The following is an 18,138-nucleotide window of genomic DNA, read 5'->3' on the forward strand; positions in this document are numbered from 1 at the left end:
AATTTTAAATTTTAAATAAATAAAATAGTTAGTAAAATTAACATAAATTAGTTCATAATTATTAAAATATCGAAGTAAAACCTTTGAGGGCGGGCCATACACAATATTTTTGGCTTTAAATGATTCAATAGGTCAATTTCGCCTGATATTAAATACATACGGGCTTGATGACGCCCTTTAGATTCATAAAATGCAAAATGTTTGACTATAACAAATTGTAAACAGTAAAGTTGTGTAACGCATTTTAATCCTGAACAACGTAAAACGAATTTTTTTCAGTAATCATTTCTAATTTTCCTGCATATTGGTCGAAAAATACGAGAGCAGGGGCACCGGTGTATTTTCAAACACCTAGACAATTTTATTTTGAGCCAACACACCAACCCCCTAACAAAAATAATCCTCTTCGAGACAATATGGTGCAGTGATTCCTCATAGTTTCTACAGCGAAAGTAACGTACGGTTACGTATATATTATCAACAGTACCGACATTGGACAATAGTCACACAACATTATATTGAGTTATGTATACATGACAAGTGTAATATAAACATATACATATATATTTATATTATATGTAGTATGTAGGTATGCGAGTTGCTGTAATATTTATACAATCGTTATTAAATCCTTACCGTGTTTTGGATAATTATTGATCCTTATTATTATGGTGAACGTGTCCAGGTTAACCTAGACTATATAGCCTCGACGAATCCTTGTCAGTTTTTTGAAACCAAATAAACAATCCGCACACGCAATCGATTATCGTTTATTATCTTGTAACACGTACACGGTTGTCCAAACTTTAAAATTATCGTTCGCAGAACCGACCAAATATCGATCCGTATACCATATGATTATATAGTATATAATAAACAATAATGCGATTTTATAAGCCAGCTATGGAAAACGAATCTTATTGCTCGAAAAAAAAAACGATTACATAATAATTTGGTTGTGAAAAACAAACATTTCACTTGTTTGCTGTCTGTCCAACTCGTAATTATTATTATTATTATTATTATTATTATTATTATCATTATTTAGCGTTGGATTCGTAACTCTATTTGCAAACACTGCAAACACTCGATTCTCGACCGATGTCACGCTTCGTGTACTCGCGCCACTTACGCCTCATATGGTCCCGAGTCCACCATTACGGTACGACAGCCGAGTGAATAATTAAATAGGTACCTACCTAATATTTTTAGCGCACTCGTAAGGTCATGGGCGAAATAATTATCAAACCGTACAAATATCCAAAAATTCACACACCGGCCGTCAGACGATCGCTCCGAGTGCCGACAGTATGACGTACCTCTGTTGCTTGGTCGTTTTAATAACGATAGCGTTCAGCGCTGCAAATGCCGGTAAGTAGTTTTTGTTTTTTTAAATTTAGGACTTCTCTTTTTATTTTATGGATAAAAAATACCGTGAGTATAATACGTACGCCGACATCTCTAGAACCCTCAAAATTGGATTGGTGGCAGACCGGTGTCATCTATCAAGTATACCCAAGATCGTTTAAAGACAGCAACGGTGACGGCATTGGAGACCTCAAAGGTAATAATTAGGTATAAGTGTACAACAGCACGTTTTTTTCTTTTTAGGCATGTAGACAGGTAATATAATGCTTCTTTTACAATTTTCCGGGGATAAACTATAAAAAAGGCTATACTATAGAAAATATTTACAAATTAAGTATGTATATTTATATATGGTCTTTGAGTCGTACTTACAAAAAATATATGCGGTATGCCTGTAAGGTGATAACAAAAAGCCGCAACACTTGATATTTTTTATTTTTAATGAAAACTTGAGATGTTGCCCGTGAAAACCTAAGTTCCTGGGGTCTGTCTTGTACACCGTACGAATGCAATCAGTACACGAAAATTTGAATTTTTTCTTATGAAATTCCAAAACGGTATTTTGTAACATCTTTATTAGTATACATAACCTTATCGTACATATTATTGACTTCCGCTCGTGTGTGTATTTTTCTTATGCATCACGAAAATTGTATTTTATACATCATCCGTTGGAAACAAACGTACGACGAAATTGCTCGTATAAACGCTTGGTCATAGTAATATAATTGCAATATATAGTAGTAGTATAGGGCATGTGAAAGCCGGTTTTCGAATACCTTCTATAACAACAAAATAAATATTATCTCAAATCCATACATAATAGCTGAGTGAGTAATCAATAATCATGTATATGGCTGTTAGTTTTTAAAATTGCCCCCCCCCCCCCACCAAAGTTTCAACTGTATTTATTTTTTTACCAGAAAAACCGCTGAAGTAAAAAATTTAAGTATTTTTACTGACCCAAAATAAGGCGATGACAAACTCAAAAAAATGTGGTGTGGGTAAATGTAATATATGTATACACAGTATGTACATTGGTATTGCATAGGTTCGGAGATAATATACGATGTATATACGTGTTTTTTTTCTTCTAAATATTCACATGATTTTCGTATTGGTCCAAAGTTAAGATTCGGATATAATGGGTCATAATTACAAACAATATCTGCTTGGTCAAAGATTCTTGTAGACCTTAATTCCGTATGCTGTAGTACAAAACACCAAATAACGTTCTTATACCACGAATATAATGCATCCGAACGCTCGTGTGCACGAATAATATCCGCATATGCCTAGCAAAATAGATCCCCAAATCAGCAACAAACCAATGTTAAATTATATATATTAAATGTGTACTTATGCATTTTCTTTTTAAACTATCATATTTTAAACTTTTTTTAATATTCAAACAAAAAATAAATGTTGTATTAATCACGTCATTTTGATAGGTGTACATATAAATACAATATTAAGGATCAGTACAAAAAATATTAAACTTCAAAATTATGTTAAGAAAACATTATTTTATACTTTTATATAATTAGTAACGTCTGGAAACAAAACATACCTATAGATGCGGGTACAACAAGCTTAGTAACAATACAAAACATTATGACAACATTCAAAACAATGTTAATATTACCTGATTACGTAATAAATAACGATTCTTGATTTAAACGTCGAGATAATAATAGTTCAATGACACATATTGACATATTGTACTAACTACTTAGGTATACTTTGTACCGATACATGACAATATGACATGCATTTTAGAGCAATGTATTTTATTTTAAATTAGTAAAATTATTATTTTTATTTATCATGTTAGGCAAACCAAAACTGTACAGTAGATGTAAGCTAAAATTTTGAAATCTGTAACAAATACAATTATATTTTATTTTGTCGTACAGGCATAGAACAAATGGCTGAACATTTTCAAGAAACAGGTATTGGGACCATATGGCTGTCACCAATATTCAAATCTCCCCTGGCTGATTTCGGTTATGACATTTCCGATTTTGTAAGCATCGACAGCACCTACGGAACGATGGAAGACTTTTTATCACTCCAGAGGAAACTCAAATCGCTCGGTATATTTTATTCGCTTGTGAAAAATAAAACCGTAAATACTAGTCACACGCCATAGTACAATCATGAAACGCGTTTGGACACCTGATTTCAGGAGTTCGTATTCTATTGGATTTTGTGCCAAACCATTCAAGTGATGAACACGAGTGGTTTCAAAAATCAGTCAAAAAAATCGATCCTTACACGGAATACTACGTGTGGCTAGACGGAAAAGTAGACGAAAGCGGTAACAGAATACCTCCAAATAATTGGGTGAGAAATGTAGTAACTAAACAACAAATTAATTTTACGTCATATACGGTACTCATTATGGCATTGAATATTCTTGAGTGTGATGGTTGAGGACACCGGGATTATGACTCACTTAATTCACTACTAAGTTGAAGACATTTTCAAAACGAGTACTGCGCTATTGTGTGTCTAATTTAAGACTTAACACTTTTAGGGCCAACCTTAAATCGCTTGTAATATTGTCCATATATTAACAAGATGATCCGCGCAATTATCATTATATTATTATTACTATCTGCTTTAAGCGAAACAATTTCGACGGAAGTGCTTGGGAGTGGTCTGCAGAAAGGGGACAGTACTATTTGCACCAGTTTACGACCAAACAACCAGATTTAAATTACAACTCACCGGCTCTATTAGAAGAAATGAAGGTACTACCTATTGAATTTGTATAGAATCTTTGTGTAGTATTCAATCGTTCTGTTCAGCCCCATCCTAAACATTCGATTTCTTTAGAACGTACTTCGGTTTTGGCTGGACATCGGCGTCGACGGATTCCGCATAGACGCTTTGCCATACATTTTAGAAGACATAACGTTCGAAGACGAACTAGTGATCCATCCGAATGTCGTCGACGACAATTACACATATGTCTTGCTCGATCACAAGTTATCTAGGGATCAGCCGGGCACGTATAAAATCGTCGAAGAATTTAGAGCCGTTTTGGACGAGTACACCAACCGGGACGGGAACACAAGGTATTGAGAGAAAAAAAAAATTATTAACTATTTGATTATTATTATATCTGAAAATGTCCCCCTGCATACATTTTCAACATTACTACCTACTATAACGGTATGTTGGCTTACTTTTCATCAAAGTGTGAATTTGTGGGTTGGTCGATTTATATTTTGTTCAGTGTTCTAATAATAATTTAAAATGTATTTTATGCAATCCAACAAAAATCTGAAAAGTTGCACTGCCGGTAGATTTCGAGTACGATGTTGGTAACTGTAATAGTAGACGAGTGTTACATTCGAGTTCAATGATAAATTATTTTACACGAACACGATTCTGAGTGGATACAGACCGTTCAGACTATATTTCTAAGGATATTTTATTATATATTTATATTGTAATTTGTAGTTTATTTTTTTTATTAGTAAAACGGTACCTAGGTTGAATTAATTTTCGAAAAAACACATATTGCACAATAATATTATATATAATATTATTTCTGTTATTTTTTATTACTTAGTGTTGAACTGGTTTTGTGAAATGGTTCGTTGTACAACTAACCCTCAATTAATTAAAACATTTTTTCTTAAATTGTCTTTGTGTGAAGTACACGGCAGTATAAAAAAATGTCGATGAGTTCCAAATCCCTACATTTTTTAAATCACAACAATATAAATATTTTGAAAATTTAATTTTGAATAATTATAGTAAATAATAACTGTAGAATGTTTCAAATCCTTATGATCAATATTTTTCCGATAATAACAAAAATCGTTTTAAATATTAAACAACAACAATATTAAATAAACCTTTAAATATTCAATATAATCAATAATTTAACTAATACTTATAAAACTGTATGTGCCTTTAAACTAAACTTTTACTTTGAAAGTTAAAGCAGCTGGCCATAACCAACTTAATTACTATTTATGCACTATGAAAAAAATATAGCGTTACATTTTATCGGAGACATTTTTTTCTAAAATCACTTACATTTATTAATTTTTCTATTTCTACTAGTGTTCATGGTTTCTGTAATTAAAACCAGTAGGTATAATGTGTACATTGGTTAATGAAATTATTATTTATCTTCTACTTTAAATAGTTTTAGACAAAATCTACGTCATGGGAAAATAACATTTCCGTACAAACAACAAACGTGTATAATTTAGCAGTAATACAAATTAAAAAAAGATTCGTTTCTAGCAAAAAATAAAAATTATAATAATTATATCGGTTTACAAGTGAATTAAATACGTCAATTAATTATGCATACATTTAATGAATTAAGCGTGTGAATGGAAATTTAAAAATAATAAAATGTAATTGATCGAGTAATACTTTTAAAAATATCTTCACTCGTTAAAGTTCAACGACTCGAGAACATAACACACAGATACTTTATTCGATTTAAAGCTCCTATATATAGTAATAGACATACTACCAATCTCCTATTATTTGTTTGTATTATTATGTAACCTGCTAACCGTGTAGTAGACAGTGTTACAATATTAATCGCTGTTCAAATATAAGTTCATTGTATGACCGCTATTCTGATTTGGATCCGATTCATCAACAATTCACATTTTTCCTGACAACTTTTTTTAAATTACATCTTTGTTTTGACAAAGCCTCATTTTAATCATAACCTTTATACCAGACGAATTAAACATTGAGCTGCTCTATTCTGGGTTTTTTTATATCAACACAATAACTGTGTACACAAATCACCTCTCTTGTCGGTATTGTTTAGACTGATGTTGGTGGAAGCGTACGCGTCCATTAATTATACCATGATGTACTACAGCAGCCAGCAGACACGCAGGGCTCACATGCCGTTCAATTTCAACTTTATCACGTACTTGAACAAAACGTCGTCGGCCGTTGATATAAAGAACACGATCAATCTGTGGTTGGATAACATGCCTCCGGGTCAATGGGCCAACTGGGTGGTGGGTAACTGCAGCTGATGCTGATATTTAGATATAATATACAATATAAATTTAGTGTTTACGAAATTAATGTACACTTCACCCCCATCACCGGACCTTATTTGTCTAATACAATTATCGGGGTCACTGAAAAGTCTCGGTGTAGTATTATACATAATATACAGACTGTATACCAATGCCTTCCTCTCCTCTCGTTATAAAATGATGTATGTTTCATTGCTCGTCGTACTTCAATACTATGTAGATAAAAAACATAACCGTCCAGTGTACAATGGTTATAGACTTTCATCAACCAATGACCACCGAAATTGACGGTGTGAATGAATTAAAAATAAATTTAAATTTTCAAGTGGTGTACGCAGCCCTTCGCTACTGCAGAGTGTACTGTGTATAGTACCTGCAGTATACCTGCTGTAGTCCACGATGGACGCGTGGAAAGCTAATTGATAAAAACAAAAAAACGTTTAGATGGGGAACCACGACAACAAACGAGTGGCTTCGAGATTCGGTCAGGACATGGTCGACCCGATGAACACGCTGGCGACCATGTTACCGGGCACTGCGATCACGTACAACGGAGAGGAAATCGGTATGGCCGACGGCACGATAAGGTGGGACCAGACGGTCGACCCGTTCGGCATAAACGGCGGCATGGCCAGGTACGAGGCGAACTCGAGGGACCCGTTCAGGACCCCATTCCACTGGAACGATTATCAAAACGCCGGTAAGTACGCGCTCGTGGTCGAAAGACGCGATTTCATTTTTACCGACTCCCCCTGTACCAGGGATGGCGAACCTTTCTGTACCCGCGTGTCAAATAAAATATGCTAGTTGGATTTTATTTCACTTGCGTGTCAACTAATATAATGGCCCTATTTTTAAACTTAAAAAATTCCCACATCCGTGGCTTGAATGATAAAAAAACAAGTTGAGTGCGTCACCAAAAGAGCGCAAGAGTGTCGTAGGTTCGTCATCTCTGCTCTATACGCATACTATTACCCGGACTCGACGAATAAAATCCAATGAATTGCTTTCCAAGGGTTTTCGACGTCCCAACGCACGTGGCTTCCGGTGAACAGTAACCATTGGTATCTCAACTTGGCCTTTCAGAAGGCTTGCTTCAGAAGCCACTATCAGACGTACAAGACGTTGTTGCGACTCCGTTCGTCTCCGACAATAGCCCAAGGAAATCTGACCATGCACACGCCGTCGGATTGGATTTTGATTTTGACCAGGTACAGTATTAAATCATTTTGTTGTTTTCGTAAGGGCTCCAAGCACATTGCTTGGATCTTAAACAAAATTTACCGCATAGATCTTTCCCAGATGAATAACCACGTTAATACATAACAATAATGATTATTATGTATAGGTACATTTTTGTTTAGGTTATAATCTCTGTTTGTTTAATTACTTACATGAATTCGATATAGCGTAGGATTCTGCAGGCAGTGACCATATTGTTTGTTTTAATTAGCGATTCGTTAGTCAATTTTGTATTTATTCTGTTCAACAATGAGTGTCACTGTGGATAATTATTGTCCGACATAATATTTTGGATTGTTATTACAAGTTAAAAAGCGTGAATTTTTTGTTTTATGTTTACAGACAATTGGAAGGCCACGAGACCTTCTACATTGTTTTAAACGTAGGGACAGAACAAGAAGCAATTACTTTCAATGAACACTTTAAGGACGTACCGCTTTATATGATCGTCCGCACTTCGAGCATAAATGCATGGCACGCTGAAAAGTAAGTATTACTTATACTGCCGACTACAGAATAGGTACAAACAGAGAATTAAGTCAATGGATATAAACAAAATCTTAATTAAGTACCACCATTTTTGAAAACTCTTCCTAAAACCTAATTAAGATTAATATTGATAATATGATATACATTTTAACAGTATTTTTAATTGGAATTAAAAAAAAATAAAAAACCGTGGAAGTCACTCTCCTATAGATATTGAATGTACTTCGTCATTCAGCACTCCATTGCAATTGATGGGTTGAATTTAAATACAATGATGAATCATTTTATTATACGGTAATAACGATTCTGACCGGATACAGGTCTGTCAGCCAATATTTCTGAGAGTATTTCATTATAATATATTTACAATTATATTAGTATTTTATTATTCGAAAACAAATCGCATATATTATTATTTATTATATAGCAACATTAAATTAAATGTTCGAGATTCTCGATAATAGAGTCTATTATCTATTAAATGAACTCTATCTATTTGGATGGTTGACGTTTTAACCTGCTCAGTTGATAGCTATATACCTCGTTCTTATAAACCCAGTTGACCCCACAAACTACTGTGACATCCGATTCATTTTAATGCGATAAAAATGTAATAAACAACTCAATATTTATTTACTTCTAAGATGTAGATAGTACTATTATAATAGACAATAAGTGATTAAGATAATAGCTTAAGTGTAGGTTTACCTTGTAAGACATTTTTAAAACGATAACACACAATAGCGATCAATATTATATTAATTGATGATTATTATTTATTAAATATTTAGATTGAGTATATTTTTGTTTTAGTGTTTATGTTGATACAACGAAACCACTAGCAATGCGACCCAAATCATCACTGGTGTTATCATATTGATAACTATGAGAAACTCATACACAAAGTATGTACCTAAACTTAAACATAATAACATTATGATATTCTTAAGCTATGTTGTTAGAGACCAAACTTAAAGATTAAATATTATCTCTTGATAAGAATATTTTGGTTTTGATTTTAGTTTTTTAATTATTACTATAAATGTTTGTGTAACTTTGTGTTAAACAGAAGTCAAAGATTGTTTTCAGTTTAGTATTTATTTTAAAATTGTTAGATTATCATTATTATGCAATACTTGCGTCCTACGTCTTATTCCATATTGATTCCCCGATATTGATCAAATATTTGACAATTTAAATAATTTAATGCGTTATTTCCAAAACAACATACATTACAGTTAAATAAAAGTAATATTTGAATCGTTTGTGATATTTAGGAGCCTGCAGGAAGTACTATATTGACCCATTATTACAAGAGGATAAAATTTCATACTTAATACGTATATACAAGTAATACTACATCACTCTTCGTGTTTATTAATTGTAAATTATTTTATATAGATTGTGATACCTGCATAATATTTGTTAATGGACACACAAGTCAAATATATTCCACTTGAGTGTGATTCGTGCAAAAGGACACAAAGGACTAAATAAATATAATGTCTTAATAAATAATGCACTGTTTATTTTAAGGTTTTTCCATTAATTATCAATTAAACAGTTAAAAACAGGTTTTTTCATTATAACTATATAGGAATGTATAGACATAATAAGAAAGTTTTAATGTTACAAAACACATAATTCCATAATAAATAATTTATTTACAAGTAATATTGTTTTCGCTTTTATTTACAAATAATTTTTTTAGAATATTGAGAATATAAATTAGAGTTGCGTTAAAAAATACTCCAATGCATAACTGTGACTTGACATTAAACAATGAATACTTTTAAGTGGAATTAAAAACAAAAAAATGTTGTCTGCATGCAACCACCAAAGAAGAAACCCAATAGAATGAAGCAACAAAACTCACTGAAACATAAATTAAACACAAACGAAGAAAAAACATTAAGACAGGTAACCAAACAAAAATAAACAAAAATGCAATTAAAATATTTGTATTCACAAAACATTCTTTAATAACATCATAGGCGCAATTTGGGGGATGCTTCGAAGTGCTTTACACCCTTAGATGTATATAACAGGCAATAATACATTCTCAAATTGCTTAACACACCTGAACTGTACCTATTGTTTATTATAATTCTCCTAAACAGATTAAATCGATTTCATAATTTTATATTCTACTTAATATGTTTTTTACTTTCGGTTGTTATATTAAAATAATTATTAAGAGGACGCTACACCCGCATGAGTTATCTCCGCCTTACAAGCATACAACACAGCAAATGCAAATTGTACGTTTGCAATAATCCATTTTACTCCGTTATTGTTAAAATTAAAATGAATGATAAAAATGAAATGAAAGATTATTATCTCGACGTCTCGAAAGATTCAGTTGATATTATTATTTTTCAGTAAGTTATGATCATTTTGAAATGTTCCAAAAATGTGCAGTTTTAAAAAGGTCAGAATTTGCTTCAAAATAAAAATATCAATAAAACCCTCCTTAAATAATTTAATTACCTTATATAATAATGTTACCTATAAATTTTATGATACGTAAATTCACCCTAATTTTAGAATTTATCGAGCAAAATGTATTATTGCTGATGTCAAATTTGCCATGTTGCATATTTATTAGACGGAGACACTACATGCGGTTGTAGCCTCCTCTTGATTTCAATCTATTGCCAGTTTAAAAGTTTTGTTGGGTAGTTTTATGTTTTCTTTTAACGTTTGCTGTCAGTACTATTTCTGAAATCAATTTTGAGAACTGTTAAGGGTATAAGGTAAGTTAATATTAATGAAAGATACGGTTACTCATAAATCAACCAGGCAAATTTAAAAATAAAACAAACCCAAATTGCACCTATGTCAATGAATTTGATTAAGTAAGTAACGTAATAAATATTTATTAGGTTTTTTCGAGGGTCATACATTTGTTGGTTAAAAAATATTATAAATTTATTATTTAAGTTTCTTAAAGATTTTAATTTTAGTATGATAATTATTTAAAATGTAAATCATGAAATAAAAAACTGAGTTATTTTTATCATAATATAATATTAAAGAACTCGAACAACAAGCATTTACAATAAATTCTCGGGTAAAATAATTATAAAACGATTTAATAATGTCGTAAGTACCTAGTTAATATAAAACAAATACAGCTTATATTATCCTATCGTCGTATACTATTTTGAGAGTGTCAATAATCTTAGGTACTCATAAATGATAAAATGTATTATTATTTTAGAAAATATCAATTCATTTGATGAGAGGGGGCTTATATTATGTTGTATAGTTATCAAACAATAATAATCAATCAAAATCACCCATGGTAATCAATAAGTTATTAATTTTTATAACATTAAATGTGTTTATAAATATTGGTGCAAAATTTTTTTGAAAAAACAGACAGATTGTTAAAAAAATGTATACATTTTACATGTGAATGAGTTCTAGTTAATAGTTACTGTAGTTAGACAAGCAATTGTCTTAGATATGTTTTTGCTGTATTAAAAATTGGAATTGACTACATTTTAAAAATTATTCTGAACTGAGTTGATTTTTCCAATTATGTGATACAAAAAATACCAAGTTATTAACAGAACTATTTAAAGTCATTTAATTATTTGAATCTTTTTGAATTAAAAAGTTGATACGTTTATTTTAGTTAAAACAATATTGTAAAAAGTCTTTATGACAAATCGAATATTATACAAACATTTTACTTTGGCAGTTTTTTGAGTTTTTGAAAATCACAAATTGATATAAGAGTTAAAATTATATAATGTAGAATAACAATTTGACATTTTTAAAGCTCGAAAAAGTTTTTCAAATAAATAACTAATCATTATAAACGATTATTAACTCTATTCGTCACAATGTGAATCTAAAATTGGAAATTTTGAAAGCCATTTAATTACAATTGTTAATTATAATTATCAACAAACGAGATATAATAATCGTTAAATTGTAAGTTTTATAAACTTTATAATTTATAATAATATATTGGTATATACACTCACACCATACATCATACTTAGGTAATGTATGAAATTATGTTCATAACGTAAAACTAATTCAAGCGTATATATTATTTATATATTTATGGTTTAAAAGCTAGAATATAATGTAATTAATAATTATGAGATAAATAGTGCAATTATCTGCATTTAAAAAAAAATCAGCATTATATATGAGCAGTAAATGATGAACAAAATAACAGGTATGTATACAGAAACCAGTCCGACGTAGATACCCTGTGAAGCGGAATATCAAACAAAAAATTAAATTTTAATAGCGTATCAGTTAGAGGTGATCAATGATCATGCGATTTAAATTTTGAAGCAATCAAAAAATTCAAATTTAAATTTTTGGCAAATAAGAAAAAATGTATAAAATGTTTCATTTGAATTTTAAACAGTTCACAACAATAATTAATGCCAACAAATAATTCATATAAAATACGTGCCATTAAAATGGTAAATTAAATACCATGCGCGCCAAACATATACACCCACAAGGGTCTCATATAGTCATATAGCTTGTCTTGAAATGTAGTTCCATCGAGGACTACCGCTTTAATATACATAATATAATATTATTGTAATAATATGATGATTAATTAATATATTATAATAGCGTACGCATGCAAAATATTACTACGACATAAAAATATGATCCGACCGGCTCAATAAATTCGATGCCTCCTGCAGGATATCGATTTGCTAGAAAAAAAAAACACTACCTACCAATATAACTAGAACTTTTATATAAATATATATATATATCTATTATATAATACTAAAGTAGTGAATGGTTATTATAATATTCTTGTCTCGTTTACTATTATGTTCATAATGCGTGTAATCAATAATTGTTTTGATACAACACTAAAAAATACAGACTACAGTTTTTTTTTTTTTTTTTAATTTTTGCTTAAAAATATTACACGACTACGGTGAGTCACGGAACTATTAAATTGATAATACGGTCTACCATGGGTACAATGACGGAAACGAATTCCGAAATCTTTCATTAACACTAACCAACGACGACGATCCGAACAGCCTGTACCACTCGGTCAATGACGATCCGGGACTCGTAGTTATGCTGTCCATATAAATCACGGCCACTCCCATAAAAACTTTTCTTCCTTTTTCGCGTCCGTAATCTCCCCACACTGACACCTGCGAAATAATTAAATATAATTTTTATATTATATTGTATAATATACATATATATACAGTATATACAAAGAAGGCGTTTTATTTATACAACCGATTAGCGTGATATTTGTAATTTGTAACTTTAAGACGTTGACAGTCATAGATGGCAATTTTACGTAAATCTCGAAAAGGTAGAATATTCCGCTAGGATAAAAAACAGGAACTTGTCGATTAATCAACCAGTTTCTGGTAAAAATGCAATGCCTTACCATTCAGCATGTTTTAAATTAACCAATAAATTTTAGATATTTATATCAATTTTAGGAACAATGACCTTATTGCTATAAGCATAATATTATCTACTTAATTATTTGATTCATTTTTAAATAATCATTCTAATTCCTGTTATTATTATTTTTTTAATAATTTATTAAGTCTTCAACAACAAAGGTTTTTACTAGGTATTAAAGAAGGAAATATAAACCACCTAATGTACATTAAATCTAAAAATAGTAGGTATATACACACATATTGACATGTTTTAGGGGATTATAATTAATGGGTTAAAGTTTAAGTATAGTTCAAAAAAATGTGATGATTGCTGTCGTGTTCTCTTGTGTTTGGTGAGGTGCGGGAGGATTGTTGGGGATCTTACGTGCTTCAGTGAGTTTATTGCAGTTTATGACAATGTGATCTATTGTTAGTGTCTCATTGCACGTATCACCCTTTTATTTATAATTTTGTTTATAATATTAATATTTTTATTTCATACACACATAATATATTAAAATTTATTAAGTAGAAACATTTAAATTAATTTAGTACTAATGGCTAGTGACGTACCTAACAAAAAAATCAAGTTTTTTTAAAGGAGTGGAATTTAACAAAAATAAGTGTAATGCATTCACCTAAAAAAGTTTAAAGAATTATTGTGTTTTATAGATACTATTTGTATAGATCAATCATCATACTATACAGCTTGTTCAAACAATTTCCAAATCATACCTATTAACCAAAATAATAAGAAACAATATAATTTAAGAAAAGCTATTTCGTGCGTACCTGGATTAAACAACCCGCAGGGGAACTTTTAAATTTGAGCATTTCCATGTACTTAGGTTGCAAGCTCTCTTTAATTGTTTTTGTACGATGTTTTTCCACGCACTTTTTGCCTTTCACAAGGTATACTTTGACATATGTATCTGTTAAAATATAAAATTTTTTTTAAAGTTACACATAATACAAAACAATGTCTACATTAAAAAGGTTCAAATACATTGGTATTGAAGTTAAATCAATACGTGACTATCTTTCGAATCCATTTTAATGATTTTGATTCCAAAATAAATAATTATGTAATTCATATTTTTATACCTGGAAGCTTTGTTTTTGTTTCTTTGACATTAATTAGATCCTTGGCTTCAAAAACAGTGACTTCCATAAAGTTAACGAAAAAATTGAATCCGATTTTAACGTCACCTCGATATGGAGTCCCCAATATTTGTCGACTAACTTTTTGCCCTGGTCCAAGTTTACCAATGAACGTGGTCACTTCGCCCTCGGTGGACTGACCGGCGCTAAAATGACGAATGAAAAAGTTTTAAATTTTACAACGGAATTAGTTTGTATAAACGATATCGATCTAATCGAACTACCTTATAAAAAATAATACTACACAATATTCATAACCATTGGAAGAAAAACATAGATTATTGGCAAAGATCGCCATAGTGCTTGAAGAAATTGATAGTCACGTGAAGACCAAACATGAGAATAGTATAATAATATATATTATATGATTATTGTAATTACCATTAAAGTATTTTTTACCCTAGTATATAACTTACCTTACCTTACCTTACCTTGCCTATTATTATTCTTGCATTTAATTAAAAAATATATTTTAAAACCAATACATCGTACGCAAAGAGTGTAAAATGTATTAAATTTGAATCAACAGCTTGAAATATATTTCCACTGAAGTCAGAATCCATCTACGTTCAAGAAACCAATGTTAGTGGCCGACTAAACATTTTTTTCTCTGGTTAGTATGAATACGAAACAATTAATTTTATTTATTTATTTATTTTAGGGATTAAACCGTAGATAAAATTCAATAAATCTAATACATTCTCCTGCGTACTATGCATCATTAAAACATTTATTATATTTTTTTATAGCCACATATGAAATTATGTTATTGATTTAAAATGTACTCTTATGTTGTGTCATAAAAGTAATCTGATCAATATTTATATGTGAAATATCTCTAAAGATATGGTTGAAACATTAGTTTTTGGTGATCGTATGACACCTTGGAAAACTGTACATTGTGAAGTACGTACCTATAGCTATATTTTTGTTACCCATTAATAATATCACTTGAAACTTGTTTCATTTGTCTGAACAGCATTGTATGTCTTTTTCTATATAATATTAAATTATGTCGCTAAAAGTAATTAGAAAAACATTTATTTACAGTTCATGCACGTGCAAATATAAACTTTCTATGAAAATCAATAACTAACAATGCAAAGCTTTAAATAATGGTAACACGTGCTGCTAATGATGAAACGTTGATTCCTACGAATGTACTACTCACCATATTTTATTGAACTGTTTATTTACATGGTTGAAAAGAAACGTTCAAATTGGAAATTATTTTCCAAATTTGAATCTTTTTAACACAAATTAAGAATCAAATGTTGTACATGTTAAAACAATATAACAATAGTCAATAGTATGACATAAAAGTCCACTTTATGTCTCGTTAATAAGTATTAAATCAAGTAGGTACTTTGAAAACAGTTTAAAATAAACACAAACCGTAACATTATGTTATTAACACAAGAACACAAACAAGTTTTTCTTGATACATTATAAATTATAACACAAACAATTAAATTAGTATGTAACCTGCATACCAATTTTTAAGTAATTATTAATATTGGAGTATAAAATTGTTGAAAAAAATGAGCATTTAATTGAACATTTAAGTTTTCCAACTATGGAGTTTGAAATATAAATAGGATCCATTTTAAATTTATAAACATCGAAATACATCAGTTTATCAATTATAGTAATAAAAGTAAGCTTAAGTGTTTGATAAAAACTTAAGCAAAATAAAAATATAATATGCTTATTACCCTGACTGGATAGGTATTATTATAATATTACGGTATTATTGATCAATAATAGTGTAAGTTTATGTATAGTATAGTATATAATATATTATTAGTATTTATACGTATAATATAAATTAAACATATTCATAAATAATGCAACTTAGTTAGACAAATTTGTATCATATTTTGGTGATAATATTGTATAACATATAATTTGCATATAATGATTACTCTAACCAGTCTAACCTACTTAATGAATTATCAAATGAAGTGTATAATGCATTATATAAACTATATTATTCAATAAATACATTTAATAAGAACCTACAAATAATTGTTCAATACTTTGTAAATTACGTAGGTATTCTAATTAAATATATAGGAATTGAAGAATTTTCTTCAAACAAGTATATTAAATTAAACAAAAATATGTTGATGTGTTGTACACTTGTACAAGTATTAATGTAACACAAAACACATACATTAATTGATAATAAACAATGAAGAATTTCAAAGCATTTATCTTAAGCTTGGTAACTATTATGAATTTAAGTGAAATATTGGTGCAATAATTTAACATCTACTCAATTTGAAATATATTAAAAACATAAATTATTACTAAATTGACCTTATACTTAAATAAATAAATGTAAACCCACTAATGAGATAATATTATTTTTAACTAAAATAGTTTGCTGCTAAGTACCCAATGAAATTTCAGCATACAATTCTAGCATATTTTTATAATAAAGGTACTCATAAGTATACCGAGGGATAAAATTGAATATCATATAAAATAATAACATTGCTTAATGTTACTATATTAGGTTTAACACAAAATAATTGTCCTATAATTCAAATAACAAACGGGACTTCTTGAAAATCCGAAATAATTTTTTTTTTTAATTCAACTAATACAGTGAAGGATTTATTATTATTTTTTTTTTTTTCTATTATTTTATATTCGACCCGTTTTTATAGTATTAATTGCGTACAGAAAGTATTAACGTGCAATAAGAGAAGAATTTTAAGCTAAAAATAAACACACAGGCCAAAATAGAGATAAATTGATGTATTTGGATGACTTGGGAGAGAATTAGGATTACTTACGAGCTTGGACAATCGCTAGAAAGACTGGTGAGGCTTGCTTGTCTGCCCGGGGCCACCTCTTGGGACCGCTTAAAATTCGGTTGGGCGCCACCGCCTCCGCCACCTGAACCGCGTTTCCCTTTCGAGCTCCTTCCTTCTATCCAACAATCAATCAAATAAAACAATATCCGAAAAAATTAAATTGAGATTGGAGTTTACTAATAATTAGGATTTATCACAGTGATCTGCTATAGGATTCAGGTGATACCGGCGCATATTTTTTTCCATATATTTTTATACACACCGTTTATACAGTTTACAATAAAATTTGTACGTGTGGAAAAACCATACTTCATTATGTATCGTAATAAAGCATTCTACAACTATGCACGAACTCCTAAAGTATTGATATATGACTAAGTGAAAAATACGAAAGATCATCTAACCGGAATACGACTATTGGTTGTCTACAATGACTGAAAATGTTCCAATACCAATAGACGTAGCCGGGGTGTTTGTAATTCGCAATATTTACAAGCGTCTGTTTATTATTTTCCATGAAAATAACTGTATTGAATATTTCTAGCGACGATGTTATCTTTTCATAAATATGTTCAGAGTTTGCACAAACATTCTACAACAAAA

At 30.0% G+C, this 18,138-nt stretch overlaps 2 protein-coding genes across 13 annotated transcripts in view; one reads left to right on the forward strand and one right to left on the reverse strand.

Moving 5' to 3' along the window:
- The first annotated feature begins 1,181 nt into the window (after positions 1 to 1,181).
- On the forward strand, positions 1,182 to 10,703 carry LOC111034603 (maltase 2-like). 3 transcript variants are annotated; one of them, XR_002604563.1, is made up of 13 exons: positions 1,184 to 1,371; positions 1,466 to 1,564; positions 3,285 to 3,464; positions 3,557 to 3,714; positions 3,999 to 4,124; positions 4,210 to 4,451; positions 6,185 to 6,383; positions 6,852 to 7,107; positions 7,423 to 7,618; positions 7,992 to 8,135; positions 8,952 to 9,043; positions 9,416 to 9,478; positions 9,540 to 10,703. XR_002604563.1 is itself a non-coding variant. In XM_022315905.1 (12 exons), the coding sequence occupies exons 1-11, from the start codon at positions 1,311 to 1,313 to the stop codon at positions 9,016 to 9,018; spliced, it is 1,728 nt and encodes a 575-aa protein (XP_022171597.1). In that variant the 5' UTR covers positions 1,182 to 1,310; the 3' UTR covers positions 9,019 to 9,043; positions 9,540 to 10,703. The 3 variants fall into 3 exon arrangements, 2 of the variants coding, with proteins under 2 accessions (XP_022171597.1, XP_022171586.1); XM_022315905.1 differs by lacking the exon at positions 9,416 to 9,478 and having other exon boundaries at positions 1,182 to 1,371; XM_022315894.1 differs by having other exon boundaries at positions 9,416 to 10,703.
- Positions 9,907 to 18,138, reverse strand: part of LOC111034544 (regulating synaptic membrane exocytosis protein 2) — a 34,944-nt gene continuing 26,712 nt past the window's right edge. For 8 of the 10 annotated variants that reach the window (XM_022315882.1, XM_022315868.1, XM_022315841.1 and 5 more), the window contains 4 exons: positions 14,654 to 14,856; positions 14,342 to 14,481; positions 13,160 to 13,300; positions 9,907 to 10,013 (listed from right to left, as the gene is read on the reverse strand). In XM_022315882.1, the coding sequence (XP_022171574.1) occupies positions 10,011 to 10,013; positions 13,160 to 13,300; positions 14,342 to 14,481; positions 14,654 to 14,856 (487 nt within the window). In that variant the 3' untranslated portion in view covers positions 9,907 to 10,010. Of the gene's footprint in view, positions 10,014 to 13,159; positions 13,301 to 14,341; positions 14,482 to 14,653; positions 14,857 to 17,514; positions 17,651 to 18,138 lie in introns of all 10 variants that reach the window. The other 2 variants (XM_022315855.1, XM_022315849.1) reach the window with 2 other exon arrangements.

The sequence above is a fragment of the Myzus persicae genome, unplaced genomic scaffold, assembly GCF_001856785.1.
Source record: "Myzus persicae strain clone G006 unplaced genomic scaffold, MPER_G0061.0, whole genome shotgun sequence".
NCBI classification, from domain to species: domain Eukaryota; kingdom Metazoa; phylum Arthropoda; class Insecta; order Hemiptera; family Aphididae; genus Myzus; species Myzus persicae.

Bases quoted from the DNA above. Each gene is read 5' to 3' on its own strand.
- LOC111034603 (XM_022315905.1), top strand. From the start codon at position 1,311: ATGACGTACCTCTGTTGCTTGGTCGTTTTAATAACGATAGCGTTCAGC. The intron at 3,465-3,556 runs GTATATTTTATT...ACCTGATTTCAG, and splicing joins GAGGAAACTCAAATCGCTCG to GAGTTCGTATTCTATTGGAT. The intron at 7,108-7,422 runs GTAAGTACGCGC...TTGCTTTCCAAG, and splicing joins GAACGATTATCAAAACGCCG to GGTTTTCGACGTCCCAACGC.